The sequence below is a fragment of the Rousettus aegyptiacus genome, unplaced genomic scaffold (genome assembly GCF_014176215.1).
Source record: "Rousettus aegyptiacus isolate mRouAeg1 unplaced genomic scaffold, mRouAeg1.p scaffold_m13_p_1, whole genome shotgun sequence".
Taxonomy (NCBI): domain Eukaryota; kingdom Metazoa; phylum Chordata; class Mammalia; order Chiroptera; family Pteropodidae; genus Rousettus; species Rousettus aegyptiacus.
In genome coordinates this window covers 34,470,526-34,498,374 of record NW_023416284.1, presented here as the reverse complement: position 1 = coordinate 34,498,374, position 27,849 = coordinate 34,470,526, and the positions used below count along the sequence as shown (strand labels likewise).

Here is a 27,849-nt window from a genome sequence, read left to right as displayed (position 1 = left end):
AGGCTTTGTAATAACGTTGGTAGAGGAGTGTGTTCATTGATTGTCTTTTATCTTGTTAACTATGACAATTTAGAAATAGAATTCAAAGCATTTTGTGCTACTTCTATGTATATAAAGATAATTTTGTTACATGTTAATTTTGTATCTTTTTTCATTAAATATGTTGCTATTAATACCTTGGATGAATCCTAAAAAAATAGCCTTGAAAATTTAGATGCTTATCTAAGACTTACATTACAATTAAGATTGCAGAACTGTTCATAGAAACTTATAAAAATGAGGTTGTCTTACCACCTTTGTTTGATTCTTCTATACCTTAGATAAACTATGTTAAAGTTAAATATGGTAACAATGAATAAAATATGAATAGTCCTATGTCTTTGTTTAACTATATTGGAAGTGGGGAAGATAACAAAATACTTTTGATTATTAGATCTGTTGGGACCTCCATGTCTCATAAGAGCTTGTTTCTTGACTGAAATGTGATAATAAAAAATTCCTTTGTTATATTTATGTAGTGTTTTTCAGTTAGCATGTATTTTTTTAAAAACCAGAATAGTAAATTTTTTGTGCATATATAATATAGTTCCTCTTTAGCTCCTTGGTTTAAAATGGCTTTCAAACTTTTAACAGAACAGATACAGTTTTGACTCTTCTCCCTAGTGTTGGGTAAAATAACACAAAAACCAGTCGCAAATCACAGGCAGTATATCAAAGTGGTGATAGTGTTTAGGATATTTTCCTGTGACCATTTAATCTGATACTGTATATGGAATCAGAGACAATTCAAGGCCTTTGCTACATCTAAGAAAATCTCTCTTTGCTACAACAAAATTATCAGCTAAGTGTTGTACTGATATCCTGGCTTTGATGTAGCATTTCAGAATTTATGCAGACAGTAAAGTAGAATGTTTTTTTAATGTTTAATAGCAACCTCCCTCATAATACCTCTCATTCTTCCAGTTCTGCTTCACAAAGGCAGGGATCTCTGTTTCTTATTCACTTCCATATCCTAAGTGTCTTAAATCTAGCACATAGAAAGTGAATATTTGTTGAGTTAATATATTTCTCTCTTTTTCTTCTAAATATAAGGACATTAAAATAGAAATCTTTTTTTATGTTGTTGTTGAATGTTACACTAACAGGAAAAACAGGAAGAAAGTGAGCTTCGTTCTCTGCCACCTCCTTCCCCTGCCCACTTGGCTGCTTTAAGTGTTGCAGTTATTGAATTAGCAAAAGAACAAGGAATAACAGATGATGACCTCAGAGTCCGACAGGAAATTGTAGAGGAAATGTCAAAGGTTATAACAACATTTTTACCAGGTACACATTTTATGCTTAATTTTTAAAACCAAACAACTCTTCCTCTTGATTCCTCTTGAACTTAGGGTAAATTTCATACTGTTTTCCTTTTCTTTTTTTCTCCATCTTAAAAGTAGTAGATGAATTAAATTGTTTTATAAATGACTTTTTTTTGGGGGGGGGAATATTTCAGAAAATTGAAATGGAGAATTATGGCACAGCAAAATAAGATTTATTTCTCAACCGGCAAAGGGATTTTGGACAGTTGATAAATTAATAATTTCATAAAGAGCCATTGTGAGATTTATGAGAATATAAATTTGAAATTTAAAAATGGAAAACATTTTCATTACTCATTATTTCTATAATATGATATTCTTTCTAAAATACATTGAATACTAATTTAAATTATATATAGAAACTTACTATTATTATGAGTAGAAATGAAATTTTTATGATTTTAAGGACTTGAATGATTTCCACACATTTTGTGAACTCGAAAACTAGACTTTCATATATATAATTGAGTATGAACTTACACTTTCCGAGAAACTAAACCTGTCTGATCAGGCCAATCATGTTATTTTTCAGCTTTACCCTCTGGTGAAATCCTTTTAAAATTTGTTATTATGATTTTTTGAAATGACATATTTGATAGTCCAAGAAAGGTGTAGGTGGTATGTTATTGTTTCTATTTAATTTGTTCAATAAACCCTTTTTTCAAAACAAACAAAAAATGCCTCCAGCACCTGGTCTCCCATGGTGGTCTCCCATCCAAGTACTATTAACCAGGTCCGACCCCGTTTAGCCTCCGAGATCAGATGAGATTGGACATGTTCAAGGTGGCATGGCTGTAGACTCTGTTCAATAAACTCTTGAAAGCCACAGAGTTTTTTTGGTTTTAGGTTTACATTATCAATTGATTTAGCTTCACTTTGTATTGTTACAGGGCATTGGCATTAAATATATGTGATCATTTCCCCATTTAAAGTACTCTCAAATAATTGTACATATCTCTATATAAATAAATAAATATAATTTGTGGCATCAGCTGTAGCTAGGTTAGTTCATTTTTTACTGTTACATATTAAATGTTAATACTTCTAGTCATTGCTAAATGAACTATATTACTAATATTTTGTGTAAACAGAACTTTTATGAGAATTTCTCTTCTCTGTTCCTGAACCCCATAACTGATAAATATTTTTATTATTTTGTAGGTCACTTAGAAAGAATATCATTCTATTAGAATTGGAAGACATAGAATTGAAATATATGCAGTTTTTCTACCATTGTTTTTTAAAGTTCCCATATTTACATACTATTTCATTCTTTGATTTTTTTTTTTTCCAGAGTGTTCACTTAGGTTGTATGGTTCGTCTCTGACTAAGTTTGCTCTGAAGTGTAGTGATGTTAATATAGATATAAAATTTCCTCCCAAGGTAAGTAATTAGAGAATGGCTTTTTCTATGTGATTCTTAACTAGTACTTGGTATTTTTTATTATCTTTTTAGAGGAGGTCCAAAGGACAATAAAACTCTGGCTTATAGAAATAACCATCATGATTACACAATGCTTTTGGAAACTACTATTAGGTGTCAGACATAGGTAGAATAAAAGAAAAAAGGGACAGGGAAAAAAAGGAAACAGAGGAAGGCAGTTAATAAGAAAAGGAAAATGCTTATATTTGAGCATGTTGAACAGTTATTGCTTATGGTAAGTAGTATAGACAGTGGAAAGAACTTTGAACATCAGTGTTCAAATCTTGGCTGCAGTGAGCAAGTTACTTATCTGACCTTTCTGAGCCTCCATTTCCTAATTTCCAAAACTGAGGTAATAACTTTTATATTAAACGAGATTATATATACCAGATCTTTTTGTATAGTGCCTGGTACATTATGAATACTTTAATAAGTAGTAGCTAATGCCATTAGCAAAAGTATAATATTGTTTAGCACTGCTGACATTGCTTATTTATTGACACATCAAACATTTAGAATCAGACATTTTATATCTTTTTGATTTTTTTGAATAAGTTTATGCTCAGGGAGGTTTAATTTGGGTCAAAATTTAATGTTTTTAATTTCTAGTTTGATACAGTCATTTACTTACACTTAATGTATGATCATTAAATACTTTTAAATAGCAGCAAAGTACGTATTAAACTAAATATTTAACAAGCTTGGTATTTAAAGTAGTATTTTAATTTAAGCCTTCTATCCCTGCTGGCAGACATCATTGTCCTTTAAATTTTTTATCTTAACAACTCTTTAACAGTCATTTGTTAAACTATTTTTTTCCATATGTTTTACTGTGAAATCCAGAATCTTTTCTTGCTCTAAGAACTCATTGATTCAAGAAGTGTAGCTGGAATAATAGCACTATGTGACTTACTAGATTTTACTTCCATGATTGAGATTTGTTAGCATAAAAGTAAAACCATTCTGTTTCCATTATTTTAAAAGAGGGAACATGATTTTATTTAAATGTTTAAAGAAGTTGGATTCTCTTTAAATTTCTGTACCTTGAACTTTGAAATTAGCGTATTAATTTAATTTGAAACTCTTTTAGATGAATCATCCAGATCTTCTTATACAAGTGCTTGCGATTTTAAAAAAAAGTGGTGAGTTTATTTTTAAATTTGTTTTTCTAAAAAATAATTCTTTAATGGTACATGGGTTGTGTTTTTATATATGGCTAACCAAATTAAACTAAAACTCCAAGCATGCATGCATACACACACACATTTTTTTTTCTAAACACCTACAGCACCTGGTATTCCTAGGTGGTCTCCCATCCAAGTACTAACCAGGCCTGATAGACAAGATTGGACACGTTCAGGGTAGCATGGCCATAGACATAGACATTTTTTAAAAATTATTTTTTATTTTTATTTTATTTTTTAAAAAACTCCTAGCATATTTGAGTCATTGTATCACATAGAGATATATGCATATACATATATACGAATTCATTTAATAGCTGTACTAGAAAATTTACAAGTCAGTTAGATCAAAAGTATATTTAAAATTGATATGTAGAATCTACTGCCTTTTGGATAATTTAGAAATATTAGCTTTGAATATTATGAGCATTTCTTGTGTATAAGAAGACAGAAAACTTATAATCATTGGGATGTCATCGATGAAGGAAGATTTAGGGAGAGGCTTGGGGGGAAGATGTGCGCATGCATTGAGTAAATGTATTTTATTAACCCAATTTAATCATTCGTGTTACATCAACCAAATCATATTTAGTAAGCTTTACATAAGTGCTTCTTCAGTCTGGATTTCTTTTGATGTAAGAAGGACATTCATATAAGTGAAAATATTTTTGAAATAAAAAACTTTAAAAATTACAACTGTCCCAAACCAGGCCCCAGGTCATGTAGTACAGTCTAGAATACTGTTTTCTTGGTTTTTATTTACTGCTATTCTTGTTATAAAGTAAATGCTTAAGAGCTCAGGATCTGGAGTGCCAGAGTTTTCAGGCTCAAGTTTTAGTTCTGCCATTTATTGGTTGTATGTTCTTTAAAAAATTTTTTAATGTCCATGCTTCAGTTTTTTTGTCTTTAAAATGGCAGTAATATATTATCTTTTTGATGAGAGGGTAGTGAGGATGAAATGAATTAAGCCATAGGTTAGAAAAGTGCTTGGTTGATAATAATTTCTTATTAAATTCCTGCTTCTGCAAACTAATCAAAAACAGACTCACAAATATTGTGGACAATTTGGTGACAAACAGAGAAGAGGGAATTTGGGGGGCTGGGAGAATGGGGTGAAGGATTAGAGAAGTACAAATTAGTAGTAGATAGTTGGGCAGGAGGATGGGGAACATGGCACAGGAAATGCAGTTAGCATTAATATGATGGCTAAGTGGAGGGCCAGGGGAGGGAGGGAACAATTGGGGGAATCGTTTTACGAACAATATAGATGACTACTCCCCCCCCCAAAAAAAAATTTCTGCTTCTGTGATTGTTATTATTACTGATTACTCTTGTTATCTTAAATTTATGAATCAGAAATACCTGGCAAAAATATGTACAGTTTGACTTAGAAGAGATAGCTTATTGACTTAGCCTTAACCTCTCCTTGGCTCTAACATCAGTTCTAAACTTCTTTTCTCTCTCTGTTTGCTTCATTAGCTCTCTATCAGTTTTGTGTTAGTCATTTTCCTGGGAAATCATTTTTAAAGGATTAATTTGGTCCAGTTTATTTTGTAAAGAGATTTTAATATTGTTTTCTTTCCTAATAAATACCTGTCTCTAATTGTACAAAAAGCTCTAAGGCATATTAGAGATAAAAGGTAAATACAGAGCTTTTACCTCTTTAGACTCATTGGAGAATATCAACCTAGCAGTAATATTTTAAATGTCTTTCCAGTAAAATACATGAATAGATCATCTTAAGTCACATAGAATAGATTTACAAAATTTAGTCTGATTGTAAAATTGCTTATTTCCTCCCTATGCCCTCATTGTACTCTTTAAAGACCACTATCCTGTCATCTACAGAATTTATTAGTTAATATATTTTTCAAACCCCTAATTGAACTTTTTCTGTCTTGTTCATTTTCATATCCACCATGCATAATGTAACTCCTGACATAACAGGTTTTCAGCACATGTTGTTAGAAGAAATTAATAATTCCAACAAGTACTACTGAGACATTTTCTTTAAACGTCAAATAAAGAAATGTTAATCCACCTATTTTTATTTAGGTTAGATATTTATGGCATGGGGCCTACCTTAGAGATATAGAAATGGACTTCAGAGCGGAAGTACATTTCATTCACCCTTTTGGTCCTCCCTTAGGAGTTTTAATTGGGCAGACTCATATGTTTACAGGAAATGGGGCCAGCAGAGATAGCCTTTTATGTGTAAGGATATTTAAAAGAACTAATTTGTCAAAACATTGTAGGTTCCAATTTTGTGACTCTGTGGAAATAACCCTCAGAAGTAATTGATGTCCTCTGTTTGCTATATTTATGGAGGTTTAACAACTTTGACTAGATTATATACTTATGTAGGTATATCCAAACTTTTAGACATGTTAAAACATATCTTCTTAAGGTGATTATAATTTTCAGACAGTATTTGAGACTGTGATTGTGGTGTGATATGTAGCAAATGGCACCTAGACGTAAGAGATTGTTAGGTTGATGCTCATAATGAGAAGAATGGATTATCCCACAGAAGCAATGAGAATGATTTTTAGAAAGAAACTAATACTTAATGCTTACCTTAGAATAAACATTTTAGAGATATCGATGTTAGCTTATTTGTGTTATTTTTTTTTCCTTATTAGTGTTATATGTAGATGTGGAATCTGATTTTCATGCTAAAGTTCCTGTTGTGGTGTGCAAAGAACGGAAAAGGTTGGTAACAATGAAGAGAAAATAAAGTATTTTTTTTAAATAGCAGCATCCAAAGTGCAGTGACCATCTCCCAGTGAGAAAATTTTTGTTTAGATTTCTTCTTGGATTAATATGACTAAGCTAGTTTCTATTTATTAACAGCCCGCTGAGTAAAAGCATGTGAACAAGAAATAGAACTACCAGACAGTTAAAAATAAAATACTCTGAAGTGGAATTTTTCATTTTTTTCCTCAAGTTTTTTCACCCAAAAGTATTGAACGTTTATTACATACATGTTAGATACCTCTTTGCTGTAGGGATACAAACATAGATAAGATATAGCCTCTCTTCTCAGGGAGCTTATAGTCTATCAGAATCTAGTTTTTAGTTCACTGAAATTGAAAGTTGTTAAGACTAATCTTTCCTTTCTTGTCATATGTTTATAGAATGGAGAGAACGAAGTACATTTGAAAAAGGAAACAAGTAATCCTATTTGAGATCAGTGTGGGCAACATGGAAACAGTACAGAAATAATAAAGTGTTCTTTTATTGATTATTAACCCGTATATCTTATATTTTAAGATTACTATATTTTCTTATTCAGAGCTAGGAAGATCTTTAGAAATCTAGCTCAACTTCCATACTTTCTAAATTAGAAAATTGAGACCTGGAGGACAAATAATGATTTGTCCAAATTCATAGTATTTGGGGGAAAATCAGAATTGGAACAAAGGTATTCTGACTTCTAGTATTTTTTCCATCACATTCTGTCAGATTGTGTCTGACAACCTCAGATACAGTCTTCTCCCTGCCACCAAAATATCTACTTCAGTTCTGTTACCCCATTTAAAGTAGCTCCTGTTTTCATTTACATTTAAGCATTGCTTGTGGGTTATATGTAAATTTTTCCTAACCTCTAATCTGAATATTGCATATCAATAAAATCATGAAAGCTGGGATAGGAAAAAATTAGAGTGTAGAAGTACAGCTAATTAGTTCAGAATTTCATGTTTCTTTTTTTGTCATGTACAAACAAAAAAATGAACTAAGAAGGTATGTTGCGCTATTTGATATTGGCAAGATCAATGCCTTTTCTCTCCTATAAGTCAAATTTTAGTGAATCATGCTGCTTTTGAAATTAATTTCTCATGAACTTAAATACTAAATGAGGTTAAAATTTATTTTGAAGTACAAATGAACATTTAAAACATTTAACTTACATGGAACTCTAGTAATGGAGCTGACACAGTTTTCAGTTAGCTATAAGTTAAAACATTAGTTTTTATTATGGCTTCTTAGGTATTGAAATATGGTGACTGGAAAGGATAGCCACAGGATTTGAAGTATTCTAGTTTTTAAGGTATTAATACAGTAAAATTCATTTATTTCTCCTTCACAGTGGTTTACTTTGTAGAGTGAGTGCAGGAAATGATATGGCATGCCTCACTACTGATTTACTTGCTGCTCTTGGCAAAAAGGAACCTGTCTTTATTCCCTTGGTGTTAGCCTTTCGCTATTGGGCTAAGGTGAGTGGAACAGAAGAAAAAAGTACCCAATCTTTAAGGTAATTCAGGTTTTTTTCTGTAGTAACCTGTATCATAAATCATAATATGTTGGAACAAAGTAATTATAGTTCTCTTTAGTAAGGTTGGAGTGGATCTGAAGCAAAGCAGACAGATTTGTGATAAGGTTTGGAGGCAGGACTTGCCAGAGGCATTGGATATGAGAGTTGAGGGGAAGTGAGTGATTGATGACAACTTGTAAATTTTTGGAAAATGCAAAGATACCAAGTTCTTAGGGAGATGGTATCCTTAAAATGTAAAATAACCTTAAATTTTCAAATGTAATGTTAATTTGAATTACTAAGAGTTTTTAAAAAGTTGATAAAATGATCTTAAAGTTAGTATGAAAGAATAAATGTTTGAGAATAGCCAGAAGCACTCAGAAAGAGAAGACTAGTTAAGGGGGACCAACTCTACCACTATAAAACTGATTTATTCAAGTGTGTATCATTGGCATAGGAATAGACAAATAGATCTGTGGAACAGAATAGATAGCCCAGAAATACATAGAAAATTATTAACATGAGGCAGAAGTAAAAGCAAGATAAGAAAATAATATTTTAAAAAGGTGTCCATAGTAAAGACACTCACTATGTATGATATGATTTCATTTAACTAAAATGTACATATGTCTTTATATGCAATAAAAAAATGAATGGAAGAAAAACCACCAGTATGTTAATTGTTATTTTAGGATGTTCAGATTTCAAGTCATTCCTTATATTTTATATAAGTATATATTTATATTTAATTATATTTTTTATAATGATTGTGGTAGGGGAAAAAAGTTCCTCCCATATCCACTCTAACCTTACTACAGCTATCCTTCCTACTTTTGTTGTGAGGGGAACAACGAAAATTAAAGAAAGCTAAATGGTGGTACTTCTCCCCCTTCATTTTGCAGTTGTGCTATATTGACTCTCAAACTGATGGCGGAATCCCTTCTTACTGTTTTGCTTTAATGGTGATGTTTTTTCTACAACAAAGAAAACCCCCTCTTCTTCCTTGTTTACTTGGAAGTTGGGTAAGCATGATGTGTACGTTTAAGCAGGAATTCTGATTTGTCTGTTTGTCCATCTTTTTTTTTTAAAAAAAAACTTTTACACTACCAATTTGGAATGCCTTTTTATATAGATTGAAGGCTTTGACCCAAAAAGAATGGATGACTTTCAGCTGAAGGGCATAGTAGAAGAGAAGTTTGTGAAGTGGGAATATAATTCAAGTAGTGCAACTGAGAAAAACTCAATTGCTGAGGAAAACAAAGCTAAGGCAGACCAACCAAAAGATGATACCAAGAAGACAGAAACAGACAACCAAAGTAATGCCATGAAGGAAAAACATGGCAAAGTAAGCTTTTTTATCTTTGTTTTTGGCTTTTCTATCTGTAGAATTTGTGATGCTTTCAATTGAAGCTATTTTAATAGTAGAATGACTGACCTTGCGTAAGCCTCTTGGCCTCATTTTCCTCATCTGTAAAGTGAGGGGTTGATCTGGTTTAGTTTTTCCGTGTGGAGATTCCCTAATTGATTTATCACTCATTTTGGAAGACTTCTAATGTTTGAAATCATGTAAGAGTAATTCTTTGTATGTTTTCATTTTAGACAAGGAAAATTTCCTTCAGGAGTTTGCTTGTGACCAAAACTTTAGCATATGGGAATTATATTGCCATATTGGTGGAGAAATAAAGGTCCTGTTCTCCTTTAGGGGGTGATTTGTTGTTTATTTAATCATTCAGAATTCATTTATTAAGGACCTGGTAAGTGCCAGCCATTAGCTTGCGTGCTAGAGAACCAAAGTTGAATATCCATGGATTGTGTCCTCCATAAGCATGTAATCTTCTGCTTCTGAAGTAGACAGACTTAGTACTACAGATATGTGAACATTACTGAAATCATTGCTCATGTTGTTCCCTGTATTTATGTTCCTAGTCCATTCAGCTCTCCCACTTTCCTAGACTACGTTCTGTTCTCAAACCACCAGTTCTCAGCTAACGATTTTGCTTATTACTTTACTGAGAAAACTGAAATGATTAAAAGGAAAACTTTTACTTTCACCACCATCTACCACTATCTGCACTCATATATTCTGCCTTGCATGCTTTCATAAAGGAACTTCTCATGTTGCTCTCTAAAGTTATTTTCTCCACTTGTTATTCAGTCCCACCCGTTCTTGTCTATTCCAAAACATTGCTGTAGCAATTCTCTTTCCCTCCTAAGTTACCAATTTTTCATTATCTACTGAATCTTTTTTTAGATTAATAAAATGCTTTATTTCTATCACTTTAAAGAAAAATCTCAGCACCACTTTCTCTTCCAATTATTCCTTTGCTCCTTTTTGCAGTAAAACTACATGAAAGAATTGTCTATATTCGCTATTTTCAACTACTTTGTTTCCTCTTAACTTATTCTTACCAGTCTTTGAACCCATATCAATCTGCCAAAACTCGTATTATTATAGCAATATCCTCTGCGTTGCTAAATCTAACGATGATTTCTCAATTTTTATTTTTTTCTTTGATTTATCAGCAACATTTTCCAGTTTATTATTTCGTTCTCTGAAGAATACCTTGATTTGGCTTTCAGGACATCACACGGATGGCCGATTATTTATTCCTTCTCAATCTGCTTTGCTAGTTCCGCCTTTCCAGTCTCTTAATGTTGGAGTGATCCAAGGGTCAGTCCTTGATTCCCCCTTTTCAGGGCTCATTCTTTGATTTTCCCTCCTCTTTGTTTGTTTGTTCATTCATTCATTTATTTATTATTATGTATGCCTACAGCACCTGGTCTTCCCAGGTGGCCTCCCATCCAAGTACTAGCCAGGCCTGACCCTACTTAGCTTCTAAGATCAGACACTGGGCTTGTTCAGGGTGGCATGGCCATAGACCATGGACCATGGCTTCACTGGGGCATGAACCCAGGACCTTCTGCGTGTAAAGCAGATGTGCTAACCACTACACTATGGAACCATTTCTCCCCCACCCCCGCCATGTTTTTTTAAATCTGTGCTCCCTTGGTGATCTCATCTAATCTCATGGATTTTAAGTACCGTCTGTGTGATGATGACTCCTAAATTTAAATCTTCAGCCATATCTGTCTCCTGAACATTATAATTATATCTCCAACTGCCTATATAATATCTCTACTTAGATATCTAGTACATGTCTTAAACTTAATGTATCTAAAACTGAATGGTCTTCCCCTGGTTCAACATTCAGTTTTCCATCTCAGTTGACGACACTAAATCCTTTTAGTTGCTCAGTCAAAAACATTGGGGTTATCCTTTACCTCTCTCTTTCATACCTCATAGCAAGTTTGTCAGGAAATTCTGTTATTTCTACTTCAAAGTATATCCAGAATTAGACCACTTCACGGTTATCATCCTAGTGCTAGCCATCATCATCTCTGACCTGTATTACTATCATAACATTATAATAAGTTTTCCTGCATCAGCCTTTGCCCCTTATAGTCTGTTTTCCACGCAGAAATCAGAATAGTTCTTTCCAAAAAAAAAACAAAAACCCCAAAACATAAAACAGAATGGTTCTTTCAAAACTTAAGTCACATCATGCCCTTTACCTGACTCACACTCAAAATGCTTCAGTTGCTCCTCATTTAATTTGGAATAAAAGCCAAGGAGTTCTTACTGGCTAGAACTTTGTTTTTCTTTTCTCTTTTCCCCCATCTCTAAGATACTGGGTTTCTTAGTTTTCTTTTTGAAGCTAATCACACTGTAGTGCGTTTGCTGTTTTCTGTTCCTAGAACACTTTTCTCTCTTCTTAAAATCGTACCTTCTCAACGAGTCTTATCCTGACCATTCTATTTACTGTTGAAACCATCTGCTCCTGTACTCCCATTGCCTTTACAAAACCTACTTGACTTTTCCTTATTTACACAGAACTTTTCTTCTAACTTACTATGCAGTTTACTTAAATTCGTTGTTTATTGTGTTCCTCCCCTGAAAAGTAAGCTCCACTAAGGCAAGAATCTTTTTCCCCCTTGGATCTATCCTAGGTGTCTGGCACATAGTAGGCACTCAGTGAATAGTTGGAGATTTCAATGAGTAACTTATTTTCATGCTTTTATGCTCCTTAATGGTCATTTTTTTATCCAGTCTTTATTAGCTAATTCCTTTAGAATTCAGGTATTACTTCTTCTGTTAAAACCCCCTGCCATTCTGCATTAGAAGCCTATTCTAGTGTGTAGCCTTTACTGTAATTGCTAAATTCTCTCTTTTGCTCCTCATAGTCTATGAATTATGTTACAGTGATTAGCAAAATAGACCTAGTAGCCAGGTGGTCCTGAGTCAGATTTTTGCCTTGTAGTATCTACTTCATAGTTATTCAGATTAGTAGTTACTGTATACACAGCACTTAGAAAAGTGGAATACATGATGAGCATTATGTATAAGTATGAGCTCTCATTTTTTTATATTCCCAGCACAATGCCAGAGACAATACTAGTTTCTAAGTAAATGTTTGACAAATGAAGGAATTAGCTTTCGAAAGCCCAGGACATTTACTTAGATTTTAAAAGTAATTACTGTGGTGAGGAGCTATAGTTGTTATACAGTGGTTTACAACCTTGGCTGTACATAAGAATCACTTAAGGAGCATCCAGGTCAATTAAATTAGAATGTTGGGAAGGGTCTGGGAGGTGGGAGTGGTGTTAGTGTATTTTAATACTCCCACCGTGATTCTAATGTGTAGCCATAGTTGAGAATCACTGGTTTAGTGGAAAGAACACAAAATTCTAGGAGTCGGTAAACTTGGGACTCTGTTCTCAACTATGCTACAAACTGCTTTTTGACAGGTTACTCCTTTATGCCTCAGTTTTTGAAAAGATGATCTCTGAAGTTTTTTAAACTGAAAATTAAATGGTTCTATAGTTTCATCACGCTTAAACGGAAAGTATTTTTTCTTTTCCAGTCTCCTTTAACATTGGAAACCCCAAATCAGGTATCCCTGGGACAATTATGGTTAGAGCTGCTAAAATTTTACACACTGGATTTTGCTTTGGAGGAATATGTCATATGTGTACGAATAAAAGACATTTTAACAAGAGAAAACAAAAACTGGCCTAAAAGACGAATAGCCATTGAAGGTGAGATGATATGTTATATTTCATTGGGAGAATAATTTTTTGTGTGCCACTCATAATCTGTTTGTTATAAATTTTATCCCTTGGCTTTGTAGCACTATATATGCCACTAGGTTGTCATTATATATTTGAGATAATTTTTTTTCAAGTCCATTATCGTTTTATAGGATTAATACTTAAAACTTTCTAATCTATAAATATATTGGTTAGGGTTATTAGCTTATTTACATGCCTTTATTTTTAGTTTTTGATTATGAAAAATTTTAAAAATATAGAAAAATAGAATAGTTATATGAATGCTGTAAGATCTTTTTGAATAAATTTGTGTCATAAAATTGTTAAGCTATAATTTTAAAATCCAGTTTATTGTCTTCTAAAGTGCTTCATCTGTTAAATGTGGCTAAGCTAAAGAAAAAAAAGAACAATCGATGTTGACAGATATGATTTCACATCACATTCCAAGATCATTAAGATCTTTATCGATACAGAAAATAATAGAATGACTTCTAAATTCTTAATCAAAAATTTAAATTCCACAAATTTCACTCACTTTTCATAGATAGGAAATTAAATTTCTGGCCATCATTTTAATCTGTTTAGGCTACTACACATTCTGTTCTCTCAGTCCTCTGCTGGCCTTCTCTGCTATGAATTTGACCCACAAGTATTCTCATACATTCAAGCATGTACTCATATCTTGTACTCTCATATATACAGTAAATAAATGAACTTTGAAACCTACAGCCATTAAAATCTCTTCTTTCTTTTTCTTTTTCTTCTAGAAGGGAAGGAGGCTAGAAAAAGGTTTTTTTAAAAGCCTGGATTTAGATAACAGCAAAACCTAACAGTTGCTTCAGCCGTAACAATCTGAAGCCTAACCTGTAAATCTTTTTACTTAATGATCTTTAGTAGTAGAGAAAATATGTATTGTCTTTTGGGTGATGCTGTTCTATTTTTTTTTCCTTTTCCTTTAGAGCATATTTAAGGCTTGTTAAATCCAAATATCCATAAACATTTTTAGAAGTCTGAATTGATTCAAGCCTTTTTAGCATGGCCATTTTAGATTGGATTAAAGTTTAGTTTAATTTTTACTTTCTTAAGTCTCTTTCTGCTCTTCTGTTTTTATTTTTAATTTTCTGATCTCACTAAAGTTAAATCTGAGAGTCAGTACTTTTTAAATTTGAGGCTTTGAGAATTTTAGGTTAGATTTCATTTGTTTAAAATGTAAGGAATATGTAACTAAAGAATAGTATGACAAGAGATGAAAATTATTAATGGGTGCTGTGGCTTGAAAATTTTCATTCACTGACAGTATAGGGAGGCATATTGGCATAGCTTTTTCTAGTAATTTCATCATTGAAACTGTATAATTACGGACTCGAACTCCTCAGCCATCATCTCATTAATTACCTTATTTTACTCTTTTCCTTTCAGTTTTTTATTTGTGACAGAAACAAAGGAAAAGATAGTGCTATTATATTTCCCCTACTCAGTTTGCAGGAACTCTCATTGGGACTTTAGAAAAACTTTGGGAAAATGTACTCTGCTTACTATCTAGCAGTTAAGATCTGTTTGCATAAGCTTGGAAATTTAGTTTGTTAGTAGATACTTAATTACTAACCATTTTCTTTTTTACTAGATCCATTTTCAGTTAAGAGGAATGTTGCACGGAGCTTAAACAGCCAGCTTGTTTATGAATATGTTGTGGAGAGATTCAGGGCAGCTTATCGATATTTTGCCTGTCCTCAGAGGAAGGATGCAAAAAATTCTACAGTGGATTCCGTGAAGAAAGAGAAGGGGAAAATAAGCAATAAGAAGCCAGGGAAGTCTGACAGTACAGCATCCAATTGTTGCATTCAACTTGCAAAAAGCACAGAAAAGATGAATGCAGAAAGCGGTCAACCTGATAAATATGATGAAATGGAATGTACATCACAGAGATGTATTACTGAAAATGACAATTTGTTGGTAAATGAACTGGTTTTGGCTGAACATGGACAGGAATCTTCATCTCTTTCTACCAGTGAAGGCAGTGAATTAGAGCCAAAATTAGTTAAGGAACAAGATGATTTAGCACCTTTAGAAACATGTTTAAAAAAGGAGCTCAGCCAGTGTAATTGCATTGATTATAAGTCCATTGACCCAAATGAATCTGCTGGTACAGACTGTAGGTCAAATTTAGAAACAGAGAGTTCACATCAGATTGCGTGCACCCACACATCTGCTACCTCTTACAACTGCAAAGCTACAGAAGATGCATCTGACCTTAATGATGATGATAACCACCCCACCCAAGAATTACATTATGTGTTTGATAAGTTTATTTTAACCTCTGGCAAGGTAGGATACAGTTTGTAAACAATCTGTAAGATTTTGTGGTGGTTGTATGATTATAGTTTTTAGATTCAGAAATGTACTATTAGTTTCTATAATAGTTATTTTGGAATGATATTTTGGTGTGCATTTTAATTTTACTTATTGCATTTTTGCTAATAGTTGCCTTTAAAGAATGTATATAAAACTCCAAAAGGTTTCAGCACTCTATTACTACTAGTTGGTTTGCTTCATTTTCTTATATATGTGTATGTGTGTGTGTGTGTGTATGAAAGGATTATTCAAATATTTTGTGAAAATCAGTGTTTGGAAAAGGCAACATATATTTTAAATTTTGTTTATTTTTTTAATACGTGACGATTATTTTTTTTCCACAAATGAGAGCATAATAGTATTCTATTAAAAAATTGTTTTAGTGGGGAGTAGGATGGTTGAGGGGCGGAATATAAACTTAGAAAGATAGTTAAGCAAAAACTAAGATCAGTAACCAAAAAAAAATGAAGAATCCAGATTCTCTCTCTGCCATTGAGCTTCTCTTTGTATTTTAACCTCTGATGTTTCTGATAAGTTATAGGAGTCTTACCTTTTCTACTTTTAAATTGGCATAGGCTGAGTTTTACCTTGATAATTATAGAAAATAAAATACTCTTTTGAACAGAAAATAAACAGTAACTACTTTGTTAATAAAGGAAAGTTCTAGCTAAGTCACATTGCTTCAAGGTGCATTATACATAATTGGAATATTCTCAGCATCCAGGGTGAAAAAATGATTATATAGATCATGTGTAAACCAAGGGGGTTATTAAAAAAAAACTGGAAAGTCATCCAGTTTTATTGTTTTATCATTAATTACTTATTGACAGCTTTAACTTTTTTACCTAATTATTAAGCTATGTTTCATCATTCTTTGTAAGGATACATCTATTGCATTTTGTTGAGATTGCAGTATTTAGGACATAATGGACTATTGAAAGGATGAAATCAATGACAGATTTTTAGAAAAGCCTCTTACATACCTGCAGTTTACATTTCTTCTATTTTATACTATTCCCCCCCCCCCCGGAAACTCAGGGTAGCTATTTCTCCCATTTTAACTTTTTAAAAATTATCTGTAACATATTTCTAGAATTTTCAGATAAATATGTCTAAAGTAAAGCTTTGAAAAGCTGATAGAAATTTTTATTGTACTTGTTAATTAGCCAATAGCACAGCATTTCCACAAATAGAGGTTTCTTTATATAATTTGCATCAGAATTCATGGATAGGTAAATGTCCAGGCTAACCCTGGAGGGATATGCGGACTCTAGGATCCAGGCACATTACAATAAAGAAAAGAGTAATGCTCTTCTTAACCATATGTTGTTTTTGCAAGTAGTTGGGATAAATTTTTACTGTTTTAGCTACCTGTCTGGTAGTGTTTTGGAATATGTTTAAAATTGTGGCATAGGGTTTAAAGTTTGTTTGTGGCTATTGCATAAGAATTGTTCCTTGTAGGAAGCTACTTTAATTTTAGAGTTCAGCTCTACAGTTTGGTTTCTTGAGTACTATGCTAATGTAATAAATTGAGATAACTAGGTAGTGAGTTCTGTTATTGATCGGTTCTGCAGATAGAAATAGAGGGAAATGAAAGGTACCACTTGAAATAAATTTCTTTATACAGTCATGCACCACATAATGATATTTTGGTCAACAAAGGACTTTATATATGATGGTGGTCCCATAAGATTATAATGGATTATAAACAAAATGTTTGTTTTTGATATTGAAAGAAAAGGTTTGACCCAACTACATTGTTGAATTTACTGTTAGCTCTGGGCGCTTTAAATAGATGAGGCAGAGCTTGCTGTCCACCATCTGTGTGCCTGCCCACTGATAGGGCTGGAGTTGGTGAGGAGCAAGATCTTCAGAGGAGGGAGCCTGGAGCTGCCTGCGCCAGTCCCTGCACACATAAACACATGTACACACACACTTTTGCACACACTCACTTCCCTTCGCTTTTTCTTGTTATCTCTTTCCTCCTAGTCTGCTTCCTCCCTCTCCCCTTTCTTCTCCCACTCATTATCTCAAGCTTGATCTCTCAGGGTCTCTTTTGATCTCTCTTCTCCCTTTCTCTCCCCTTCTCTTCTTCCGTCTCTCTCTTCCTCCCTACCTCCTCCCGATGTCTTCTCTTCTTCCAACAGTGCATCCATCCACATCCTTCCCCTTCTTCCTCAAATGCACACACACATATGCTTTCTTTTATACTGTATTTTTACTGTTTTTACTATACCTTTTCTTTGCTTAGATATACAAATGCCAATGTTACAGTTGCCTACAGTATTTAGTACAGTAACATACTGTACAGACTTGTAGCCTAGGAGCAGTAGGCTGTACCCTATAGCCTAGGTGTATAGTATGCTTTACCATCTAGGTTTGTGTGAGTGTACTCTGTGATGTTCTCAAAACTCTGAAATCACCTGTCTGGCACATTTCTCAGAACATATCCCCATTGTTAAGCAACATATGACTTATCTACTTTGTTAAAGATCTTAGTAGATGAAAATGTATGTTTTTCATTTGGGAGCTGATCAAACTGTTTGAATTAATACACACTTTTTGCATCTCCTTGTATTTTATTTTACATCTTCAGTAAAGCTAATCCTTGATAATATTTTAGTGGGGAAGAAGGTTAAAGTGGTTGGCTCAAAATATGTTTTTAACACAGCATTTTATTAATATCCTCCCCCTGCCTCTTGAAAGCACAGGTTATCTGAACTGGGTTACATGAAATATTCTTTTCGGACCTGCTTTCTAAGTAATGATGAAGTCCCTCAGTAGTTTTATTGTATTATTTTTTTTTTAACTTTTATAGCCACCAACGATAGTATGCAGCATCTGCAAAAAGGATGGTCATTCAAAAAATGATTGCCCGGAGGATTTCAGGAAAATTGACCTAAAACCTCTACCACCAATGACAAATCGATTTCGGGAAATACTTGATTTAGTATGTAAAAGGTGTTTTGGTAAGTCTTTTATTACTAGAACTACTGAGAGTTGATTCTTTCGTATGCTTTGACTATTTTCTTATTTAAAAGTAGTTTATTTACATTTATTTTGGTAGAGATTTTTGAATAGAGATTTAACTATAGATATTTATTAAATGCCTACTATGTGTAGGGCACTGTGGTAAATGCCAACAGGAATACAGGGTTCTTGTGGGTGGCTTAATTAAAATTAAATAAAATGAAAAATTAAGTTCCTTAGTTTTACTAGCCACATCCACTGGGGTGGAATCAGAGGAATTAGAATTAATGATGTGGCATTTGATTTAGATTTCGAACTGCATTTTCAGATATAGGAGATTATGAATAGTAGGGTGTTTAGTTTTGGAGAATAATTGTCTTAGATTTGGTAGAGTGTAAGAAAGGCAATAGAGGTAAAGCATAAAAATACTTTTGGGAAAGCCTTATATACCTTATTCAACAAACACTTATGGTATACCTGGGATAAACCTTCACTCAGCAAACATTTTTTAATTACTTGCTGTGTTCCAGGTAAGATAAAATTTCTTTTGTAACATTTAGTGCCCCATTGTAATCTCTCCTTCCTATCTTTTCCTATCTTCACCTCTGGCCAGGCAATCACTTACCTGCTTTTTGTTACTGTAGATTAGTATGCATATTTTAGATTTTGATATAAATAGAATCGCATAGCATACACTTTTTTTGGGGGGGGAGGATGGTTTGGTTTCTTTCACTTAGCATTATTATTTTGAGATTTATCCATACCGTGTGTATCAGTGATGATTCAGTTCATTTTATTGCTGAATTATGTTCCATTGTATGGATATACCACAATTTACCATTCACCTGCTGATGAATATTTGGTTTCTAAATTTTGGTTATTACAAAGAAATCTGCAGTGCACTTTCGTATGGGTCTAGGTATGGACATATGCTTTAATTTCTCCTGGATAAATAACTAGGAGTTGAATGACTGGATCATGGCATATTTTTATTTTTAGCAGCTTTATAAGATATAATTCATTACATTGGTTTTTATTTATTCAGCTTTCTTAATATGTATTTTATACTTTGGATTTTAATCCAGTACCACTTTATTTTCTTGCTTAAATTGTTCCGTATTTGCCTGTTGAGAACTCTCTCAGCTGGTTCTTGTGTCCCTTTGATAAACCCCCATCAGTGTATGTTTTCTGTTTGTTTTTTAGCACTTCCGTACTTTCTGGCATCACATGATGCTCTGGGCTCATCATGTATACATTTCCTGCCCCAGTCCTAGAATTAGACATTTCTTCAAAAAGCTCTGATTCTTTTTATTGGAGAATGGTATTAGAAACCAAGATCTGGATGCTAGGGTGCTTGTTATCACTGGGTGATTTTGCTTCTAGGCTCTCTCTGAGCAAGAAAATTTATGTTTGTGTACTAACCTGTGTGTGTCTGTGTGTATGTATAATTTCTGTATATGACCATCTTATCTATATTAAGCTAAACATTACTTTGTACTGAAGTCTTCAGCTCTAATACATTGCCACATGATTCATTCTAGCCTTTTCTCCCTGCTTATATGTAAATTTTCTATTCTAACAGTGAAAAATCTGGCTCCCACTATCTGCTACCCATTTATTTAATTGTTCCATTTAAGTATATTTCTATAACATTATCAGAACTGTTATCCTGTACTTCTATGGGAAACAACTTTTATCAATTAGAGTACAGTGCTTATATGCAGTTCCTTTTGCTCTTAGTCTTATAGACTCTACTTGTTTTCAAAGTTACTTAGCACCTTTATCCCCACTCTCTTGAGTGAAGTTGTCTTATACATTTATTTATAATACAGTTAGTTACAGTCTGCATTCCATTCTGAGATTCCCCAACCTCCTAGATGAGCTTTTAAAATTCGTATACAGTGAAGTTTACTCTTCGTGCTGCTGAATTCTGTGGGTTTTGACAAGTGCATTATGTCATGTGTTACCATTAAAGTATTATACGGAATAATTTCACACTCAAAAAAATAATTACCTGTATTTCATCTGTTTAACTTGCAACCACTGATGTTACATTTATTTTTCAAAAGCCGAATATTTGTTGAATTCATTACAGTTAATTACTGCTTTTTTCCTATTATCGTATTCTTGGGGATGAATCTGGAGGAGGAGATAGAAAAAAAAAGAACTATTCTTAAGGACTATATGATATTATTTGGAAAAATGGGATGAATATAAATGAAATAACAAAAACCGAAAGAACAGTATAAACTAAACCAGCAAGTCGTTTGGCGAACTAAGAAAATTCAATTAAGGAGAGGTCTTTGAAAGCTGTCGTTAGGTAAAAGCAGCTGACAAGGAAGATGTCAATCCTGACGGGGCATTTGTGGCATCTGTTAGATTTGAATGTGTCAGATGCTTAGTGTAAGAATATGAATATAGTCTTAAGAGGGAACAATAAGCTTGTATATGGGGGAGAGAGGAATGTCTAAAGAAAATGATATTAAATAATCTGTAGAAGTAAATATATTTTGTAGATATCATAAGGAAAATGATCACATGAAATGTATATAGATCTATAAAAATTATTATTTTTTTTGCTGTTTGCCTGCCCCTTTCTTCCCTAGTAACATTTATGATTTTGTAGTCAAGAAGTCAACAAATACTGAAGAAATTTTAAGTAAAACTTTTAGGGTAAAATATTGACATTTTCAGATTCCATTTTCCTTACTTTTCCCTTTTTTTTTTTTTAACTTAGATGAGTTATCACCACCTTTCTCTGAACAACACAACAGGGAACAAATTTTAATTGGCTTGGAAAAGTTTATTCAAAAAGAATATGATGGTATGTCATATGTTAAAAATTGATTGCTTTTGTTATTATAGTTACCTGGTCTGAGTTTCGTTTGTTTAAAAAGTGTTGATTGAATGTTATATGTTAGTTAGTATTCTAGGTGCTGGGGATACAGTGCTAATAAAAGAGGTGAAACCTGCTTTCATGAAGCTTGTATTAAGAGGGGAAGGCAGTCAACTAAAAAGATGTGTATATTGTAACATCAGGAAATAATAAGTGCTATTAAAGTGCAAGAGTTAAAATGATAGTGATGGGGTATTATGGTAGTTATCTCTGATAAGGTGACATTTGAGCAGAGTCATGCATAATATGAAGGAGCAAGTTATAGGAATGTCCAAGGAGAGAACATTGTAGAGAGAATAAACAGCAAATATAAATACCTCAAGATGGGATTATGTCTGGCATGTTTGAAGGCCAGCCAAGAAGTCAATGTGCTGGAGTGTAGTATGTGATGTAGACTGTAATGGAAAGATGAAGTCAGAGAGGTAGCCTAGAGATTGGATCATTAGAGTCTTATAGATATTGGCAGAAGTCTTTGAATTTTGAATGTCTATTGCGAAGCTGGAGGATTTTAACAGTTAAGTGACATGATCTGAGAGAACAGTGTAGGTTCATGAGAATAGAAGCAAGCAGAACATTTAGGAGGCTATTGCATAATTTCAGGTGAGATATAACAGTGATGTGTAAAAATAGATGAGAAGTGGTTAGGTTTAGGATATAGTTTGAATGAAGAGCCACTAGGATTTGCTAATCCATTATGTGAGAAAAAGGAAAGAGTCAAGGTTAGTTACAAGGTTTTTATCTCAATAGTTGAGTGGTGCTTTTTAACTGAGATGGCAAAAATAGCAGAAGGATCAGGTTTTGGTTATGGGAGTGAAGAATCAAGAGTTCTGTGGCCAATTTTAGAAAAGGATAAAGAGTTGATTTATAATTGCAATGAATTTGTACTTTTAAGAGATACCCTGTTATGCGCTATGAGATTCCATTTTTTATTATTTTTGCTAGCATGTGAAGAAGTATTGACCAAATCTGAGTTTCTGCTATATTAAACTGATGCACATTTTTATTTGCTCATGAACTTAGCTTCTTTTATATCTCACCCTTATTGTTGCAATTTCAAGTAGGGTATCAGAACTGAATTGTAGGATTAAGTTTTGAAAATACAGAATCTAAATTATCTAAACGTGTAGTCTACAAGAATTAATAGGAAGAAAAACTTGATCCTGTTTAGCCACAACTTGAAGTGGCACCTGTCGTGAATACCCTAAGAATGAAGGGATAACCCTATCATAATTTATGTCAAATGGCTTAATGACTCACTTGGAGGAGAATTCTCTGTACTAAGGTGTTATTTGTAAAACTATTTGAATTGTGCCTTGAAAGATCCAGTTTATTTCCATGATGTAGATCTCTAAATATTGATCTTAACTATTGGTAATAATGTTGCGAATGAATAAAAGTGGATGAATTTATGAGAAAGTTAAGTTGGACGAAACTAAAGGCCTTGGTGATTGTTTGGATGTGAGAATTGAGAGAGAGGTGTTAAGAATCACATGTACTTTCTACCTTGGGCAATTGAATCAATGATACTGTTTGCTGAAAATAAGGGATTATAGGAATAATGGTAGGTTTAAGGCAGAGTTGATAGTTTAGTTTAGACTTGTTGAATTCATGATGTCTATGGAAAAATGAAAGAAGCAGTTAGATACATGGGTATGGGAACTTGGGCAAAAGATCTGAGCTTTATTTGAACGTTTTGGAATTTTCAGTGTATTTGTCAATGGTAGGTGATTTAAGGACAAGATCATCTTGTGTTAGGCTGTAAGTAGTTAATAGGAGACTCTTTTATCCTGTTAATTTTAAAACTTTTGACTTTTGTTTTTCTTTGCTTAGAAAAGGCAAGATTGTGCTTATTTGGCTCTTCTAAGAATGGATTTGGATTTCGTGATAGTGATCTGGATATTTGTATGACCCTGGAAGGCCATGAAAATGCAGAGGTAAGAGTTAGTGTTTGGAAAGGGATGTGGAAGTTTACTTTCTTCCAGTGATTAGTCTATTTTTAATTTTGTGAGTAGTATTGATAAAAATATACAGTGACATTCTCTGTATAAATATATTAGCAATAGCAGTGTTCGAAATGTAAAAGCATTATCATTATCATTTCAGAAGACATTCAAATGTTTAAGTAAATTTAATATTTGAATAATTTTATAATGCAAAAAGTATGTCATAGTTACAAAGTGCTCATAATAAATTTTTAGAAAAAGTTAATATAGAATTGGATTTTTTTTCATTGGAACAAACAAGAAGCTGGTGCTTCAGTTCAGTAGTGAACATTGCTCTCACTTATTCTGTCTTTTCATATCTCTCCCATTAGGTGATGTCTTTGTATCACTAAAGATAGAAAATAAAAGGTGGACATTTAATTTATAAATGCATGTGTTCTACAAGTTAATTGTAATTTTTGGGCACTCAGAACACATTTTTTTCCCTATAGAAACAATGTTATAAATGGTTTGTTTTAGAATAACATTATAATGCAAAAAGATAATAAGGAAAAAAAAATTGATTAATTTGAAATATGGTGTTGGAGGAGAGCTCTATGGATACCCTGGACCTCCAGAAAGACAAAAAGGGGATCCTAGAGCACATTAAGCCTAGAAATTGCTGGAGGCAGAAATGCATACTGAAGCTTTACTTACTGTATCAGGCACATCATGAGAAGTCAGGGTTCTTTGGAAAAGACAAAGGCTATGAAAAATAGAAGACAGTAGGAAAAGAGAGGAAGGCCAAATATGAGATGGATTGACTACCTAAAAGAAGCCATAGGCATAAGTTTATAGGAGCTGAGCAGGGCTTTTGAGGACAGGACATTCTGGACATCACTCATTCATAGAATCTCCAGGAGTTGGAGCCAACTCAGCATGTAACACACAGGTTTTTAGAAACTTATTTTGGGTGAGGAGGGGAACTAACATTTGTCTACTCTCCAGTACACACTTTTACATACATTATCTCATTTCACTCTTAAAACCACCTTCGAGGTAGATAATTTCCCCCATTTTACAGATGAGGAAACTGAGGCTTTGAGAGATAAACTGACTTGCCCAAGTTCACAGCTAGTAAATGTTGGAGCCGGGATTCGTACCCAGGTCTGTCTGACTCCAGAGTTCATGCTTTTTCCATCGTATTTCACCGCTTCTCTGTAATTTAACCCATAATGTAGCTGAAGTATAATACTAATAGTACTGTAGAGCCTAACCACTACATTTTGAAATTGAAAGCTTTCTGAGTTCCACCGTGAGATGCCAGGAGCAGACCTTCCCCCAGAGCAGTCTCATCGGTGAGGGAGGGTGGGTATTTAGGCTTTTCTTCTTTGTGTAACAGGCTTGAACAGTGGGAGCAAGATTGTCCAAGCTCTAGTAAAGAAAGAGACTTATTGGAAAGGGAAGAAGTGTCCCAGACCTTCTCCCTGTAATTAGTTGCTCATTTCTTTACCAAAATCAGGGACTGCTTGCAAGATTGGGGCAAGGCCAAGCTTCTGGTATCTGTAGTGGTGTCACTATAGCCTTTGTTGTATTAAAATAATTCAGCAGAATAGTGTACCCATGCATTTCTGAAATATTTTTTTCAAAAGATGCTTTTAGAATTGTTAGAACAACAGTAAAGATGGCAGTGATGCCTGGTAGATCCTTATTTCTGTCTCTAAGAAATTGCTTCTGGTGTTAACATCTTCTTGTTCTATGAAGAAACTGAAAAGTTGTAAATATTTTAGTTCTTAACTAACATCTGCTCACTGCCATCTACCTGGGAAAAGACTCCTCTCTATTTTGAAGATTAAGAATTGAGGGGATAGAAAACGGTTTTTACCTAGGGAGGAGGTTAGGGTTTTAAACATCTTCTGTGTAAAATTTAATAATCAAACTTATAATCACTAAGGGTTTGTGTATTATATAAAATCTGTACCATTTACACTGGAAAGTTAAAACAGTGAAAAAGAATAAATTGTTCCAAATGAGCAATAATTGAAAACATAAAATTTGGCATAAATTGTATTCTTGCATAATAAAGAGAAAAATAACCTTTTTTATTTGATTGTGTTAATTAGTTGCTAAAGGTTCCTTTGAAATCCCCAGGTCAAGCTGTAAATAGCTACTGCGCTCTTCTAGCTAAAAAGAGCATTTAGGAGATATGCATGGAACAGGGAAGATAATGGTATTATAAACTAATTGGATTAAGCTTAAGAGTATTTACATCAATGCCCACACTTACTATTAAAATCTCCTACATGTATCATGGTTATAGTTCTCTGCTGTCTAGGTTTTAAAAAACCAACACATTTCAATTTGCAGAGGTGAGAATTTCCTTGAAGATGTAAATGCTGGTAATAATAGGATTATTTTTATTTAATTCATCAGCATAACAATAATAAATAGCTAATAGACTTAAAGTGCTTATTTTGTGCTAAGCATAATGCTGAATGCTTTATATACGTGTCTCATGTAATCCCTCCAATTACTCTCTAGGACAGGAGTTTATGATTATCTTGGTTTTATAAAGTAGCAGTATAAGGCTCAGAGAGGTTAAGAGTCTAGTCAAAGTCACACAGCTAGCCAGTACTTAATTCAAGATTTGAATCCAAGTTTGTCTAAGTTCAGAGCCTATGTTCTTAATCACTGTATTGTTTTGCCTTTACCAAACCCATCTCTAGTTTTTTCGTGTATTTGAAAACATTCTCTTATCTTTGTGCTTCTCAAACTTTAATGTGGAATGAATTACCTGGTGATGTTGTTAAAATGTGGATTATGATTCAATAGACTGGTAGGGGCTGAGATTCTGTGTTTCTTTTGTTTCCTGATGATGTGATTTTGCAGGTCTCTGAACCGCATATTTTGAGTAGAAAGTTATATAGAGCTTATGGTTGGAGGTTTCAAATCCTGGTATTCAGTGCCTAGATTAAAGTAGAATTTGCACAAGGACAAATTGAGTCAGACAAATTTCATTATTTTTTGTTTGTTTGTTTGTTTTTTAGAAATTAAATTGTAAAGAAATAATTGAAAATTTGGCAAAAATTCTTAAGAGACATCCAGGTATGAATTTTAAATTGTAACTTTAAAACAACACAAAACATTTTTTAGTTTTGTGAAAATTATTTAACATAGTAAAGTTTTGTTTTGTTTTGTTTTCAATCAGGTTTAAGAAACATTTTACCTATAACTACTGCCAAAGTGCCTATAGTAAAATTTGAACACAGACGAAGTGGTTTAGAAGGTGATATCAGTTTGTATAATACATTGGTAAGTTTCTCTTTCTGTATAGATCTAGGATGTTTATAGTTGTAATTGAAAAAGTTTACAGGTCATTGACTATACTTTTATATTTAAAACTTTCAGATGTGAACAGCATAAGGAAAAAATATTTACTCAATCATCTTGATATTTCCTTCAGATTGAAAATTAGTTTTTGACTAATTTATAGGTATTTTAAGTGTTACAGTTTGTAGTTGATTGTATCTTTTTTATCTTATTTGTAAGTTTAATGTTTAAATTTGAAATGCTTTCAAATATGTAATTATTTTTCAGGCTCAACATAACACAAGAATGCTAGCTACTTATGCAGCTATTGACCCTAGAGTGCAGTACTTGGGATATACTATGAAAGTGTTTGCTAAGGTATTTATTAAAAAGTTAACTGCTTTATTATAAGATTTATGATAGTTAAAGTGAAACATTGATATCAGAATTGTGAAAAATGTTTTCTGAGTGTTGTTTACCCGAGCTTTTAAAAAGAAACACTCAATATTAAATGAATTAAATTTATACTTATTAAGGTAGGGTGATCCATAGTTTTTTCTGTTGTATGCTCCAGTCTCACGTGTAACACTCTAGAAAATTTCTCAGTAGTAAAATTTCTCAATGTGATACGGTTTTTCACTTGAAGTGAGAGTCGGCATTCCATCCTAGTTAAGAGTCTCTGGGTTAGGAAATCTGATATTTGCATTTAATGATAAATTTTTTCTGGCCATTAGAAATAAAGCAATACCTATAAAACCTTATATTAATTTTATAACATTTATACTGAATTTTATTTTTTGGTTTTTTTTTTTTTTCTTTTTTTGCTAAGTGTGTAAACTCCACACACTTAGCAGGGTACAGACTTGTTCATACCTAATTCAGTGTAGTGCCTGCTTTATGATAGATTCTCAGTAAATAGTTAATTTTGTGAATATGTTGGTGGAAGGATTTTAGTAGGAGAGTGGGTTAGTCACTTTTTCATTTCTTAAAGCCCATTCTTTGAACAGGGAGACATATTTGTTAGATAACCCTATACATATCTTTGTGGACATAGGTCATATTAGAGAAG

The 27,849-nt window shown here is 33.1% G+C and overlaps 1 protein-coding gene across 13 annotated transcripts in view; it reads left to right on the top strand.

Moving 5' to 3' along the window:
* Positions 1–27,849, top strand: part of TUT4 (terminal uridylyl transferase 4) — a 99,161-nt gene that overhangs the window by 47,894 nt on the left and 23,418 nt on the right. For all 13 annotated transcript variants that reach the window (XR_004954952.1, XM_016120308.2, XM_016120315.2 and 10 more), the window contains 15 exons: positions 1,146–1,323; positions 2,656–2,744; positions 3,874–3,925; positions 6,610–6,679; positions 8,058–8,184; positions 9,125–9,244; positions 9,355–9,567; positions 13,145–13,319; positions 14,956–15,656; positions 18,502–18,652; positions 21,391–21,477; positions 23,380–23,483; positions 26,519–26,576; positions 26,680–26,783; positions 27,069–27,158. Coding sequence is in view for 12 of the 13 variants with exons in the window: in XM_016120308.2 (XP_015975794.1) it covers positions 1,146–1,323; positions 2,656–2,744; positions 3,874–3,925; positions 6,610–6,679; positions 8,058–8,184; positions 9,125–9,244; positions 9,355–9,567; positions 13,145–13,319; positions 14,956–15,656; positions 18,502–18,652; positions 21,391–21,477; positions 23,380–23,483; positions 26,519–26,576; positions 26,680–26,783; positions 27,069–27,158 (2,319 nt within the window). In the remaining variant the exon portion in view is untranslated. The remainder of the gene's footprint in view (positions 1–1,145; positions 1,324–2,655; positions 2,745–3,873; positions 3,926–6,609; positions 6,680–8,057; positions 8,185–9,124; positions 9,245–9,354; positions 9,568–13,144; positions 13,320–14,955; positions 15,657–18,501; positions 18,653–21,390; positions 21,478–23,379; positions 23,484–26,518; positions 26,577–26,679; positions 26,784–27,068; positions 27,159–27,849) is intronic.